General features: G+C 41.4%; 1 protein-coding gene across 2 annotated transcripts in view; it reads right to left on the minus strand.

Moving 5' to 3' along the window:
* The window catches only part of RNF17 (ring finger protein 17), a 3,936,714-nt gene that overhangs the window by 2,170,522 nt on the left and 1,750,087 nt on the right, over nt 1–16,105 (minus strand). For both annotated transcript variants that reach the window (XM_044073290.1, XM_044073289.1), the window contains one exon: nt 7,765–7,885. In XM_044073290.1, the coding sequence (XP_043929225.1) occupies nt 7,765–7,885 (121 nt within the window). The remainder of the gene's footprint in view (nt 1–7,764; nt 7,886–16,105) is intronic.

A 16,105-nucleotide genomic window follows, 5' to 3' on the forward strand; every position in this document is an offset into this window, starting at 1 on the left:
AACATAGCCATGGTTCCTGAGCCTATCTAAAGCCCTGGATTCTCTATTAAGGGGATAGGCAGTGGAACTTTGTTCCACAATTTCCTTCTTCATGGCCGCCATGACCATGGCATCTACAGGCACTTCTTTGTTCCAGTGTTTCCTACCTTTAGGAGGTGCTAGAATTCAGTCTGGTCTGTTGGGGATGGGTTCAACCACTTCAGGTTCCATCCTAGCCCCCGCTGAGATATATCAATGAGCTTATCAGCAGGCAGAGTTACCCAGGAGGTAGACAGGCCAGATCCAAATGCCTCGAGAAACACCAATTCCTCCGGGAAAGAATTTTGAGAGTACCAACCATCCAGCTGCTTGAGGATCTCCAGAATTTTTCAAAATGACACATCTTTGGTTGGCGATATGGGGGACCCTTCCCCTTCATAGAAATCTGACGCTTCCATGATAGATTCCAGAGGAGAATATAAGCATCTCCTTTTGCACTTTATCTTCCTGGGTACTTCCTCAGTGGAATGCTCCAAGAAGTGTCGGAAGACATGGTAATGCCCTGCTGGGTAGTCTGGAGGCCTTGAACTGGCTGTCCCTGAGGAGCTGAATGTTGAGGCTCTTCACGTACATACACAGAGGACACAGAATGTATATCGAAGGGGGGGGGGATCCTCTATTCTGCAAAAGCAGAGAACACTATCTTCCACTACTTAGAAGGCAGACCATTTCAGGTAGAAGGAAGCAAATGGAACTGAGAAGTTATGGTTCTGTCCCACCAGCTCCATCTGCCCAGAAGGCAATCCACTCAAGGCAAAGGCTGGAGCTGAGCAGTCCAGAGCCGAGGCTCTGAGGAGGCAGAGATGGCTCAAAAAACTTTGGAGTCAACTCCAGCACCTCGGATCTGACTGGGACACACTGGCTCGACAGCAACTCTGCTCTGAACTCATTTGGAAATGGTGCACTCAGAGAAACCTTTAGATCGGAGGATACCAGTACTGTCGGATCCAAACCAGATGGTCTCAGCAAACCTGGATCCAAAGACTCTGAAATTAAGTGTCGGATAGGAAAAGGAGCCATTACTATAGGGATAGATCTAGCTAAGGCTTCCTAACCTGAAGGGGTTGGAGCCAGGAAAACCCCATCTGTATTTGCATTGTGAGGAACGTCCTCATAATTCTGTCCATGTCAGCTTTCATGAGGCTCCTGGAAGAATGACATGAAGTAATGCATGGCAACTTGGACCACCACCTCTCGAGAAAGGGAGACGAAATCTTGAAGGAACTAGGTTAACTGCAAGGAAGTACTGGACAGAAAAAGAATCTTCACAGCCGAAGTACTCTGATCCAAAGGCATTTTAGAAGATGTAGAAGAAATTGCGAGGCCAGATGGCTTCAAGGCCAATATGGATTTTTTAAGAAGAGGCTCCAAAGAAGATGGAATGGAAGAACTCGACTTCTTTAGGGAGTTTTTAGAAGCATAATTAGAAGATTTTTTGGAGGTGGTAAACCCCAGATATGGCTTCTCAAAAAGAAGTCAGAAATAACCCATTAAATATTAATTTGTTTCCTCTGTCCACTAAAGCATACAGACTAAAACTTTTACATACATCACAGTCAATATTAAGATGGTCTGGGCCCAAACCTAGATGCAGAGATTATGGGCATCAGAATAACGCAGCTTATTGTCATATTTTTTTTTTTTTTTTTTTTTTTTTTTTTACACATCTTGCAAAAGGTTTAACTAACAATATATATTTGTCTGAGTGTGTGTGTGTATGTATGTGTGTATATTTTTATATATATATATATATATATATATATATATATATATATATATATATATATAAATATATTTTTTTAAGGGTAAGGAGGAAAAAAAGAAAAGGGCAAGTTAAGTACCAACAATAGTACAAAACAATACACAATGTGTAAAAGTGAAAGTTGGGCTAATAAGAAGGTGTTACAGTTTACAGGAAAAAATACCAGCAATGGTGAACAAGAATACTCTATACACACACACACACACACACACACACCGGGAACTAACTTTGAGCGGCATGATGCCAGGGAATTTTCTTCGGCTAGGCTTATATAGGCGCCAGGATCGTAAGCCTAGTACACACCCATGAACTTATATATATATATATATATATATATATATATATACACACACACACACACATATATATATATATATATATATATATATATATATATATATATATATATATATATATATATATGGGTCTACGTTGTTACATCGAAAGTACGGTTCATCAAACTATACTTTGCCGAAATCACTTCCGCGAAAGTGCATTCTATAGAAAACAAATAAAATAAAAAAAACACATTACACAGTATTATAGGTTCATAGGTAGGTACTACGCTATCTGCCCGAAGGCATTTGTAAGCCTATCCGGAATGTGCTGGCTTTCGCCACCACCTTAGATTACTTCCCTGTGCCTCTGTCCAGCAGAGCCACTGAAGTGATACCTGGGGTAAACTTTGTTTCCCATCCACTCGTCAAGGTTTCTCTTGACGAGGGTTAGCGAGGAGCTCTGCCTAATGTAGACTGGAATCTTGTTCCAGAGCATGTGAAGTCTCTAGGACAGGAATCTATTCCTCCAGCACGTCCTATTTATTGTTGTGGTGAGGTTTAGATCCCTGGAGCATGTGGCTCGAGGGGATATAGTTTTCTTTAGGTGGAGCATGTCCATCAATTTTGGGTTGGACATGGCCTTGTATGTCAGACAGACATTACCTCTGAGTAGGCAGTATGCAACAGAGTGCACCTGGAGTTTCTTCAGTAGAGCTGCATAGGGCATCTCCTTAAGGCCAGTGATCCTCTTGGTGAGGTACTTCGGTGGTCTTTCCAGTTGTTGCAGGTGCCTTGTAAGGTACATCTCAAATGGGGCATTGTACCCTATGATGGGTCTGATGAGTGATGCATAGAGGAGCCCAATGACATCTTTCGATCTGGATGCAAACCCTTTTGTGATTAGGTGGGCCACATAGAAGGATTTTCTAACCATTTTGGCAATGTGATTATCAAAGGAGAGGTTACTATCTACTTGGGTCCCCAGATCCCTTACTACGTCTTCCATATTTAGGGGGCTACTTATGTGGTAGTTTGTGGGTACTTCATTTTTTCCAAAGGGGATGACTATGCACTTTTTGGCATTTAGCTTGAGGCCATGGTTTTGATACCAGGTATCTGTCTCAGTGAGACACTTTTGGAGGATGTCTGTCACCCGGAGAGTCAATTATAGCCCCTAGTTTGCAGTCGTCTGCGAATTTGGTCAGCCATAGTCTTCCTGTGCTCGCCTGCACCTCTGAGAAGTATATGCCGAACAGGAGGGGTCCTAGGACTGAACTCTGGGGAACGCCACTTGTAACCGGTTTAGAGTCAGACCTAGCTCCTGAAATTCTTACCATGTGGGTTCCATCTGTGAGCCAGTTGGCAACCCATCGTAGGGGTTTATGTTCAGTCTGGTGAGCTTGTCTAGAATACCTGAGTGGGGAATGGTGTTGAAGGCCTTTGCGAGGTATAGGTAGGCTGTGTGGTCCACCTTTCCCTCGTCTATAGCCTTGGTTACTGTCTCAAAGAAATCCACCAGGTTTAGGAGGCATCATCTGCCCTTAATAAAGCCGAACTGGGTAGGATCCAGTGTTTGGAGGTTCCCAATGTTTCTGTTAATGAGATCCATGATGATGCGCTCCACAGCTTTGCAGACCAAGCCAGTCAGGCTTATAGGGTGATAGTTCCCGGGGTCCGTTGTGGCTCCACCTTTGTGGAGCGGAATAACAGTTGTTGTGCGCCACTCTGTGGGCAAGTAGCCTGTGGAGAGGCTGAGATTAAACAGTGTGTTTAGGTGAAGGGTTAGTTCATCTTTGAGCTCGTGTAGGACGCAGCCTGGAACACTGTCTGGTCCCACTGATGCTGTGTTTTTGGCTTTGAAGAGGGCTGTTTTAACTGCAGTGTCTGTGATTTCAGAGGCACTACATTCTTCTGGTATAGATATGGGCCCTTTTGGGGGTGAAGTTTGCACTGAACCTGTCAGCCAGGATGTTGGCTATATCGGTCGGTTCAGTGTATTTTGTGCCATTCTGCACTAACTCCGAGCAGATCTGAGAATTGCCACTTAGATTCTTGACATAGCTAAAGAATGCCTTGTGGTTATCTTTGGAGTCCATGGCAAATTTTTTTTCGAAGCTAGCCTTGGATGATTTTATGAGGGAACATAGTTTCTTGCTGATACTGATCAGGGATGTCTTCCCTTCTTGGGATTTTACTCTTTACTGTACTAGTTTCCTCCTTCTATTGTACAGCTTGTTTATGGCAGGGGTCCACCATACTGGTTTCCTTTTCTTGGAGGAGTGAATCTTGGTTTTGTATGGGAGAGCACAATCCATGCATTCTTGTAAGTGCCCGTAGAGTGAAGTAGTAAAGGATTTTTCAGCTTGGACAGCGTTACCCTTCAGCATGGGGGCTTTGAAACTTCCCACCTCGGTCTTAAGTAATGTGAAGTTTCCTTTTGACAAGTTTTTCACGGTGGTATCTTTGACCGGGGGTGGTGGCAGAATGTGAATATCCAGACTGATTAGTTTATGGTCAGATCTAACCAGCGAGGGTTTGACCTCCGGTGTAGAACACCGGTCGCCCATGTTGGTGATGACCAGGTCCAATATGTTGTCACCTCTGGTGGGGATGTTGACCAGTTGATCCAGGGCATTTGAGTTTATAAATTCTAGGAAATATTGGGCAAGGGAGTTTGTACTTGAGTAGTTCTTCCAGTTATTGTTTGGGTAATTGAAATCACCCAATATCAGGGTGTTTAGTAGGACCTTTATGTTTCCCAGTGTTTCCAGGATGCGGAGTGGGGGTCCTGGGACATGGTGGATGATCTGTAGCAAGCTATAATTTGAGTAGCAGTTTTGCCCGTTGTTAGGTGCATGTGGATGATCTCTGAAGCATCGTGCTGTGCAATTAACCTGGAGGCGTGGGTATCCTTGATGAACATGGATACTCCCCCGCCTTTTGTATTTCGCTCTGGGTTTTGTGGCCGAAATGTATGGTACGAGTTGTAGCCTGGTAGTGCCGGGGTGCTCTCTGGAACCTTAAACCAGGATTCTGTTACTGCACATATTATCGATTTTCTCCATACTGAGGAGTGCTTCGAGTGCATGCATTTTGAGGTTTAGACTTCTGGCATTGAGTAGCATTACCCTCAGTTTTTGTTACTTGTGCTATTTATGGTGGTGGGTGTGTCTTTTGAGCCTTGCCTAAAAAAGGCACTATGGGGGTGGCAAGAGCCTTGGCCAGTATTCGAAAGCCTAAGGGTGACAGGTGCAAGCCGTCTCTAGCGAAGCAGCGTGGCTTGTCGAGTATGTCATCCCAGGCTGACAAGACACTGGATCCCCTATGAATGACACCAGAAGCTTAGCCAATTGTTGAAATTGATAATTTTTTTCTCTATACCGTGGTATCATTCTTGGTGAGGGCAGGATACTACTCAGGGTCAGGGTCATACCTTCCTGGGTTACATGATCAGAGAGCTCCTCCATATCTCTTTTCATGTAGTCCAGGGAGGTACGGCTCGGGTCATTCACACCAACATGGACAATGACAAAGTCATATATGTACTTGTTCTGGAGTGACCTGAGTGCTTGTTTTATGTGGGGGATCCTGACATCCGACAGGCATCTAACAGTAACCTACTCCTTGTTCAGCCTAGTGAGTGGGATGTCAGTGTGCCTGACTATAGAGTCAACTAAATTTGGGGACCACTCATGGAGGTATCCTGAGGCCTTGGGTGTCCGCTGTCCAAAGAAGGGGGCGATCAGAGACTGATACTGGAGCTGGAGGGGGTAGAGTGTCAGTGCTGTATGATGCAGCTGAGGACCTGGCCAGCACGCTCTGCATGACCTCGAAAGCTGGTCACCCTGGCTCTGAAGATCGACCAACCATGGAAGATCTCAGAGCAGAAGGGACAAGGTCCGAGGCTGAAGCAAGGGTCAGGCTCACCTGAGACGAAGCACCGAGTGGGAGGCTAGGAGCTGAAGAGCATCCCGAAATCTCCCCCTCAGGCCCAATCGAGGAACCATGTTTCCTGGACCCCAACGGGGTCGGAGCGGAGATCGGAGCTGATAAGCCAGGATGGGCTATCGGAGCCGACCTAGAAGCATCAGACGGCGCTGAAGGCTGAGATTTACTCGGATCTATCGACAATGGATGGGTGATGGGCTCCGGAGCCGACTGGCCTGGAGCCGAAAGCCAGCACTGGTGACTGCAGCAGTCTCTGCAACACTCTACCCACATCCACATCAGAGAGTGTCCTGGAGGACCCAGAGGACAAGGTAGGAGATCTAGACCTCCTCTCAGGAGACCTGCGAGGAGGAGAAACCGGTCTAAAAATTGGAGACCGGTTCCGAACTAGTATCTCCGTCACCGGCTCCAATAGGCTGGGAGCCGATGTAGGTTCTGTCGATTCACAAACTTCCTTCGGCACCAAAGACAGTGGAGCCGAGGATGCCACAGCAGACTTAGTAACTTTCTCCGGAGGCTCTGATAATACAGATGGAGCCGGAGATCATTTTTTTGCTTTGGATGTTTTGTCTCTTTTACAGGGAGAGGACTTAGCACTAGAAGACTTCTCCAAATCTTCCTCAAAGGAGGGTTTTAGTAAACCCTTCAGAATTAGTTTGTTCTTCCTTTCTTGAAGAACACAAGGGCTTAAAGCATGACAGAACGCACAAGACTCTTGAAGGTGTATAGCCCCCAAACAATAAACACACACAGAGTGCCCATCGGTAATCGACATCTTGTACCCACATTTACATTTCTTAAAGCCCGAAGGCTTATGTTCTTTTGTATCCTTAGACATGGTCGTCAGGATACTAGGCACAACACAACAGTAAAACTGACACTAGCAACAAGCGCAGGAACTAGAATCTAATAAACTACAGACACCACAAAAGGACCTCTAACTCAAACTAAGGACTAGATCCTCTAACTTAAACGGCCCTAGTCCGGAGGGGATAGGTACCTAAAAACAAAATGAGCACAGAAGGGAAAACAGATAACCAAGGGAGGACTAGGTCCTCTAACTGAAACGGGCCTAGCCCGTTGGGAGATAGCTGACGGGATACCAGACAAAAAGTAAGACAAAGGCCACAAAATGCCACACAAAACAGCTTCCACAAACCAACAACACACACACCTAACTATGAAAATAGCTTTTGGAGCAAAATTTAGTCAAAGAAGACAAACAGTTATACTTGGCCACAGTCAAGAGCGAGATCACATCTGAGCTTTACGAGCGGCAAACGAGATCTGGGGAAAGGGAGCAGTGCAGCATGGGATACCTCTTAGCCCAGCCAATTGAAAGACTTCGAGCTAGAGAATGGCAGAGTCGGAGCCGAGGTTCAGCTCCGAACCCACGGGTAAGCATGTAGGCAAGATTGGACTACATAACATCCACAGTTTAGGGTTTCTAAATATCTAGATCCATGTGCAGACATACCAAACAGAAAAGCCTGCATCTTTAAATGCTTTAGAAAAGATGGAATGTACAGAACATCCCAGTAACTCAATAAGCAAATACATAAAAAGAAACATTAATTTAAAGGCTACTTACTATTACCTACCCAAGAAATAAAGTTTTACCACCCAAGAAATAAAGTTTTACCACAGTGCATCCCAACCATATTTTCATTCATTGACACAAATAACCAAAAGCTTCTTATAGAATCAGTGAAGGCAAAATTGTAATTGGGTACTTACTGAGGTTCAAAACAGGCAAGGCCCTGTTCAACTAAAGCAGTGTTGACTACTGATGTTGTCTTGCCTGGAATGGGTGCAGACAAGTGAAGTTCCACAGATAGAGTTTTGTCTTCAGAAACACCTAAAATTTGCCCCACCAAAAAAACTGGATTATTAGTCATCATCATCATTCCAATTAAATTATTTCTTATTATGTTTTACTTGAACAATAACTGATTAGATTTTACTGCTGTTACAACACAGAGTGCTCAAAATATCTTACAAGTATGTGAAATGCACTCTGTCTCAACTTCCACTAAAAGGTCAATATTTCATACTATTGATTGTCTGTACACATCAGCACTGCTTATATCCAAATAGCTATTCTGATCAATAAACAAGCTAAAGCAAACAGCATAACAATGTAGGTTGAACCAAAATGCAAATGGTTCAGTTTACAATATACTCCATACACCAAGATGCAGCTCAAAGGGCCAATAATACTACAGCACTTACACAGATTACACATACTTGTTCATACTTGTGGAGTGCAAAGTACCACCCTAAGATAACAAAGTTTAACAACAAATGCACTAAAGGTAAAGAATATGAGGCAAATAACTTTAAATGCTAAGATCGGGCTACAGGGAACTTGTGTGTCATGTGGTACCACATCCTTCCACAACCCTGTCAATACACATATACAATTGTGGAGAGACCACCAAATACAGTACATTTATTTTCAAGAATTTAAGTCTGGAAATATACATGTATAATTCCCTCTGATAAAAAATGTAACTGCCTATGATAAAACAACAGAAATTAAGGTTTCCATACAGAAGTTTAATTTATTCCACGATGAATGTGAAAGCAGCTGAAAAACGTTGAAATCTATGTCACTGTAAAAGCAGACAAAGATATTTAACTTTCTTTACATCTCAAAATACGACCAACATTTATTACTAAATTGTGAGCCTAGAAGGAAGTTGACTTATTTGACATTTGTTCTTTGCAGAAGCATGAGATCCCAAGAGACAGTAGTCACTGATGGTACTGAGCTGAGTAATTGAGCCGAAGACTGAATGTGGCCAGCCGCATGTCTCACTAATGTAGTACATATGGCACATGACAGTCAATATAGAGTGATAACCAAAAGAGAAATGGAGGATGAAGAAAGTACAGATGACAAAGGAAGGAAGGGATGGCTGATGCTAGTCAAAACAGGAAGGGGCAACTTAGTTTACTTACTAAAGGATCATTATAAAACAGGCAACAGAGAAAGGCTAGGTGGAAGGGTTGAAGACACTGAAAAGTAGATTCTCAGTGCTGACACCATGCACTGCCAGACTGTAGCTGAAAAGGTGAAAGCAGACTAGAACTGAGCTATAATGGAATTCTTGTGACTGACCATGTGCACGGAGTTAAAAAGCAGATGCATGATAAAATAAAACTGACGGTGATACCGGTAGAGAGAGAACAAAGAAAGGATAATGGGAATCGAAGAAAAGCGATCAAGATAACCATGATAGAGGGATTGGATAATACTGTCAAATGACAGATAAAAAGGAGATATGGCAGACAAAGCTTGAGATAGGAATCAGTCTAAGAATGATGTGACACTAAAGAGTGTGAGGGCATGGGCACAGTCACAGTTGTGGCCTACAAGATGGTTAAAAGAGGGAGACAGTTCCCAAGACCTGGTTAGAAATGTGGCAGTTGGTGGTACCTTGATGAGACTTGGGGGCTACTGGTGGAAAGACATTACCTCCCAATCTAAAAAAAGACAAAAGGGGCAGTGGAGACTCTAGTTAACAGCAAGAGATGTTTGTGAAATTATGTGCACAGGATCAAGTTATTGCCTCTAGCATACTTCCAGAAAGCCACACAAGAAGCCAAAGCCCTGGCAGAATGGGCCTTAACCATACTTGAAAGTGGCTTGTTATGGTGAGAATAGCAAAAGGAAATAGGGTGAAAGAATCGTACAAAAATTGTCTACTGTGACACTGGTTGTCCTCCTTCCCTTCACAGGAGACAGATAAGCTTTTCTGAAAGATGTTGTTTGTTCCAAGTAGTAGCTGAGCTACCTGTGGACATCCAGAGTATGCAGTGTCATTTTTCCCCTTGTTTTTAGGTTCTGAAAAATCAAGGGAGATTACCTGATTGGCTTAAAGTAAATTCAGAAACCACTTTAGGAATAAAGAATCTGCTGGAGGCTCGAAGATGGCTGCACACTGAGAAACAGCTTGTTTCTAGCTCTCCCAGTGTGAAAACAGAAAGTCAGAAGAGAAGGCCAGTAGACTTGTGTTTATAGGTAACTCTCAGTAACTGGCTAGCAAGTACACTGCCTGGATGCCAGGAATAAAGAAACAGAAAAACTGGAAAAAAAATCAGCTACAAAAAGTGAGGAAGAAACACTGATTGGGGAGAGTTATGCAGCTGTTCAGCAAAAACTAATCCAAACTTCAGACATGACTTCCAACAAACTAGAGGAAGATAGAAGACAAATGCATACAGACCTGGTCAAAATAAACATAACACTGGTAGAGTATACCTACACAAACAACAAAAGGCTGGAACAAATGGAAGAAGCTTTAAACAAATATTCAGATGAGATGATAAAGCTGTAAAAATTAGAAGTCGAAATGAAGAAAAGACTGGCTGAATACAAGACTGCTCAGGAAGAGATGTTTAAAAAACTAATAGAATTAGGAGGACAGAGCACGTAGGTAAAACATGAGATTTCAGCTACACCAGAGAAGCTGGAAGGAACAGACTGCATTAATTTTAGGAAAGCACAAATAAGCAACTGGACTGGTATTCCACAGCAGGAACTGTTAGCTGAATGGGCACATCATGTGTATGCTCCAAACCTAGCCATAAGAAAGCAACCTAGACCTTTAATACGAAGGATGCAATCCTACCAGCAGAAGGAGTGGGTTCTGACAAAACTGTGGCAGAAGGGCAAAATACTAAAAGTGGAGACAGCAGGGTGTTTGTGGAGAATGACTACTCATTGCACACCAGGCAAAAGAGAAGTAAATTCATTCCACTATTCAGAGAATGTCGAGTCGCAGATCTAAGATTCAAACTGCTGTATCCAGCTGTCTTCAAGCTATTCTTCCCTGGAGAGAGAAAATAATTTTTTGATTAATGCATGCTAAGAAGGAAATACAAAAGTAAAGTTTGTCCAACAAAAACTGAGCTGTGAAACAGGAGGAGATTCTGCCTCTTGTTTCTCTGGCAATAAAGACCACAGAGAGACAATACCTGGGAAACCTTTTCCACTATTTCAATGGAAATGTTGGAGAGAATGAGAGCAGCATGAGAGTTGACTAGAAGAATCAAGAGTATGTTGGAAATAAAGCAGAGACAGGATTTGGGTGATGGAGAACAACAGTAATAAAATCAGTAACAATGTGGGATTACAATGCAATAATTATATTTGTTTGTAAAATATAAAACAGCAAGAAAATCTGGAAATATAAACTTTTTCAAAATGTATTTGATGTCTGAACATGCCCTACCTCGTCATTAATGTTCGGAAAAATGTTTTTTTTGGGGGGGGGGGGACGCTAACTGTAAGTAAAGAAAACACTTTCTTTTCTTAATAGTACTTTATTTGTGTTGCATGGTTTTCTTTGCATGCTATTTTTAAGTATAATGGGGATTGCAACCAGGTGCTGGTTTTCTTTTTCTACCCTCTTTTTCTTCTTTTACAGCTTTGAGAAATACAGGCAATGCAATGATTAAAAAAGAGTTTGGTTAAAAAGCATGACAGCTCAAATTAATGTGCTTTTTTTATTCTTACATGGGGAAATGAATGATTAAGAATCTTTGTTCTAAGAGAGAGAGAGAGAGCAAGTAAATGAAAAAGAATATTGAATATTATATGAGGCTTTTTTCCTACCAACTGCATGTAAGTATACTAAGCAGAATTTCTGCAGCTGGTCTTCATGTGTCCATGGAGACAATCTGAAAGAGAGAAACTGGAGACAGTGTGGTGGAAGGGGGATGGCCGAGAGAAAAGGAAAAAAAAAAAGAACAGAGAAATTGGCTAGGATATAATGTTCTCTGCAATCAATCAGGGTTTTTCCCAGATTTGACAACTTTAAAGATAATACAAATACCAATTAAACAAAGTTTTTTTCAGTTTTTTAATGCAATGGGAATACTAATATAAACAGGTGCTTTTTTATTTTCTTTTTCACTCTTCTCTCTTTTTCTTTCGTGAGTTTTAAGAAATGTAGGCACTGCAATGAAAAAAAGGACGGGAGGAGATGGGGAGAGCCGAAGGTTCTGGTTAAGAGAGTATGACAAAAGAAATAAAATCAGTGTGCTTTTGCCCATGCTTGTATAGGGAAATGAATAGGTTAATATCCTAGGAGTTATTTAAGCAATAACCCATGCCTGGGTGTGGGTAATGCTGGATTTACCCGCAGTTGGTGTGGTTTTGTCACCAGGGCGAAGCCCGAGTGGCCAACAAAGACAACTGTGGGTAAATCCAGCAGTACCCACACTCAGAAGTGGGTTATTGCTATTATACAATGACATTATTTCAGGAAAAAAAATACTTACTTTTCTTAAACAATGGCAGTGTATAATGCCTCTGTGCTGCCCTTCTGCAGCTGTCTGGTATCCTGGAGCAGTTCTGATGTACTGTGCATGCGTATGCTTATGCAGTACATCAGAACTCTGTGTAGAGGAAGCAATGGAGAAAAGAAGATCTCCGTTGCTTTTTTAAAGTTGTCTCGCTATCATAAACGAGTTTAACATAGCAAGACAGGTTTAAAAAACAGGAATGGAGAAAGGAAGATCTCCGTTGCTTTTTTTTTCTTTTAAGATATCTCGATATGTTAAACTCATTTAACATAGAGAGATTACAGCAACGGAGCTCTTCCATTCCTCGTTGCTGCCTAACACACAAAAAAGTAAAGACTTACACTAATGAAAAAAGTCTGGGTGAACGGACCTTTTTCCATTAGTATAAGTCGGATTTACAATGGGCACGCTGACCAATCAGCGTACATGTTTTGGAATATTAATGGGGGATCATTATATAATCCATAATATTGAATATTGTAAGGCTTTGTTCAGATAAACAAGGTCCCCTTACTAGTTTTGTGTCTGGTTTGCATGTCACTAGAAGACAATTCAATAAAGAGATACGGCTTGGAGAAAGTGTTTACTGAAAGCATTTAAGTGTTTTCTCAACTGGGAGAGCTATAAAGATATACAAAAATCAAATAGCACTTACTAGTAGCACAGGCTGTACCATAAGTCTTTGCATGACTAACCTTTCTTTTTGGTTAACTTTAGCCTGTCTGTATAGCTATCAACTTAGAACATCTGTTCTTATTAGGAAGCAAAAACTTCAATATTTGAAGATATACATAGTTTTGCAAGCTAAGTTAATAGGATTTAGGAGGTTTTGTTGGGGGGGGGTTATTTGTTATATTTGAGGGCTTTCAAATAAAAAAAAGTTAAGGAAGAAGTGGCATAGGTGCAAATGGATATGGCAAGAAAGAATTGTATAAAAGACCAACTTGCCCAACAGTATATACATGTAACATAAAAGTTAGAACTACACATTTAACAAAAAAGCAGTTATACATGAAAGATGGTAATAACTGTATAAGAAAATTATGCTTTCTGTAATGTGTTTTAATCTGAATGGTCTCACAGTTAACTATAAAAAGGAAAGAGTAGTTGACTATATTAAGAAATGTAGAGTACAGATAGCTATGCCATGGGAGACACACCTGGAAAGAACTAAACACGTAAATTAGATACTAGAAAGGTTTTTAGGATTGTTATTCAGCAGAATATCTGGGGCAAAGGAAAAGAAGAGTACTTATATTAATTGCAAGAGGAGCTCCAATAGTGATAGAAGAGGGAAAAAAAGATAATAATGGAAGATGCATAGTACTGAGGGGCAACTGGCTATGGAGGAGGATTACACCAGCATGCATTTACATCCCCCTAAAACTGCTATAATGGAGCTTAAGAAAATTCTGGGAGAAACAATCAGCTTTCATCAAGGAATATTGCTTATAAGTGAAGACTGGAATTTGGTTTGCAAAAGTGAAGATGTGTCGGGGGGGCGGCCTAGAAGGGAAACATATAACAAAGGAGGGTAGATTTTTGAAGAATTTTATGAAAATGTTTGGCAAGGAAGATGTGAATTCAGCACTAGGAGTCTGGAGTGAATTTACATATTATCCACCAAGATACAAAAACTGGGCAAGGCTAGACAGATTTTATACCTCGCAGGAACACGTGCATTTAACTGAAGGTCTTGAAACGCACCCAAAAACTATTTCAGATTATGCACCAATAATAACTAAAATACAAACCACAAGGTAATGAAATAAAAAATGAGACACTGGTGCTTTCCCACCTATCGGTTGAAAAGAGAGTAATTTAACAAATGAGTTTTATAATTAATTCAGGAGCTACTAGAGAAGACAGAATTTTCTTCTGAAAACATAGTTAGGGACTGGGATAAAATTAAAGTGGATTTTAAAACTAGGGTTGAAATAAAAGAAAGGGAGGTATGGTTAAATAGTAACAAGAATTATTTAGAGGGCTTGACAAATGTCAAAGTATTGCAAAATATGGAGAATCTCTTAGAACAAGAAAAGGAGTAACTGCAGAATGTTAAACAGAAAATAAGGGATTACCTTGATAATATGCACGAGTTTAGAAAGACTGCTGTTAAGCAACTGTTTTCTGATAATTCTAGAGCATAAATACTTTTGGCACAACAACTCGGGCAAAAGAAAGTGGAAAGGGCTGTCATCAAACTTAGGGAGCCACAAAGGAAGACAACAAGAGACCCTGTAGAAGTATTAGGAATAGTTTAGAAATTTTATGAAAGTTTGTATAAAGCAGAGAAATATGGAAATCAAGAAAAGGTACAAATGGAAATGTTTATGGAAGAATTAAATATGCCAAGGTTAGAGGTAGATGAGGCTCAATTACTAACAGTTAGGATAGGAAGGGATGAGATAAAATGGCTATGTATAACCAATCTACAGGAAAGTCCCCAGGAATAGATGGTATTAATGTGGAAGTTTGGAAGCTAGGAGAGAAAAAAATGATAAAGATATGGAAAGTTTTGTTTAACAGCATTTTAAGAGGAGAAGTACCAGTATCCTGGAAGAAGGCAGTGGGAATGGTAATACCTAAAGTGGGTACAGCTCCATCTAGCTTCATATAGGCCCATTTCAATACTAACCATGATTATAAAGTGTTTATGTCTTTAATGGCTAAAAAAATGACAAACGTGATACCAAAACTGACAGATATGGATCAGTGTGGTTTCGTGGAGGGGAGGCAAACATTTGGCAATATTAACAGAACACTGATGATCCAGAAGGAAACAGAATGTAAGAAAAAAAGTTATGTCTTACCATAACGTTCCTTCTGTGTTGTTCATCTTCTTTCATTCATCACTGATGGGTTTGGTTCCGAGCCTTCATAACTGAGTTGGCCTTTTTACCAAGCTTGCGCCAGCCAAAAAAAACTCTCGAGCCAAGTCTCTACCAAGAATGCCCTTCTCCCTGTAACCTCAGATCAAGTTTGCTACAGAAAAGGAAGTAAAGCCGAGGCCACTTCTGCACAAATACCCAAAGGCACCACTTAGACCCAAAGCATCCCCCAGGAGCCTTTGGAGGGGGAAGGAGTGTGGGAAGTGATAAATGAAAGATTACGAACAACACAGATGGAACGTTATGGTAAGACAAATTCTTTATCTGATGTTGTTAATCTTCTTTCCATTCATCAGTGATGGGACAGAATCCCAAGCCACCTTTAGGTCCATGGACGGCCCTTATGGAAGAACATGCCTGAGCACCACTGAGCCGAAGGGAGCTCTCCCTCTGGAGACCAGGTCCAATTTGTAATGATTGATAAAGGTATAAGGCTTAGCCCAAGTAGCTGCTGCGCAGATGTCATCCATGGAAGCCCTGGAATGGAAAGCTACAGATGTTGACATAGATCTAGTGGAGTGAGCTTTAACTTTTGACATGTAGTCCCTTAGCCATTCTGAAAATGTAACTTTGGAAACAGCATCTCCCATTCTGGGCCCAGAAAGAGAGATAAAAAGGTGTTGAGATTTACGGATAGGTTTGGTCCTGTCTAGGTAAAATCTCAGTTGTCTATGTACATCCAAGGAGTGAAGGCAGTACTCGCCTCTACTGGCAAAATTTGGGAAGAACACTGATAGGTCAATGGTCTGGTTTATGGAGAATTCAGAAACAACTTTGGGAAGGAAGGATGGATTCATCCAAAGTGATATTCTGCCTTTATAGAAGACCAGATGGGTTCATAGATTAGTACTAAGCTAACTGCCCTTCTGGGC

The sequence above is a fragment of the Protopterus annectens genome, chromosome 5.part1, assembly GCF_019279795.1.
Source record: "Protopterus annectens isolate FY-2018-M chromosome 5.part1, PAN1.0, whole genome shotgun sequence".
Classification (NCBI taxonomy): domain Eukaryota; kingdom Metazoa; phylum Chordata; order Ceratodontiformes; family Protopteridae; genus Protopterus; species Protopterus annectens.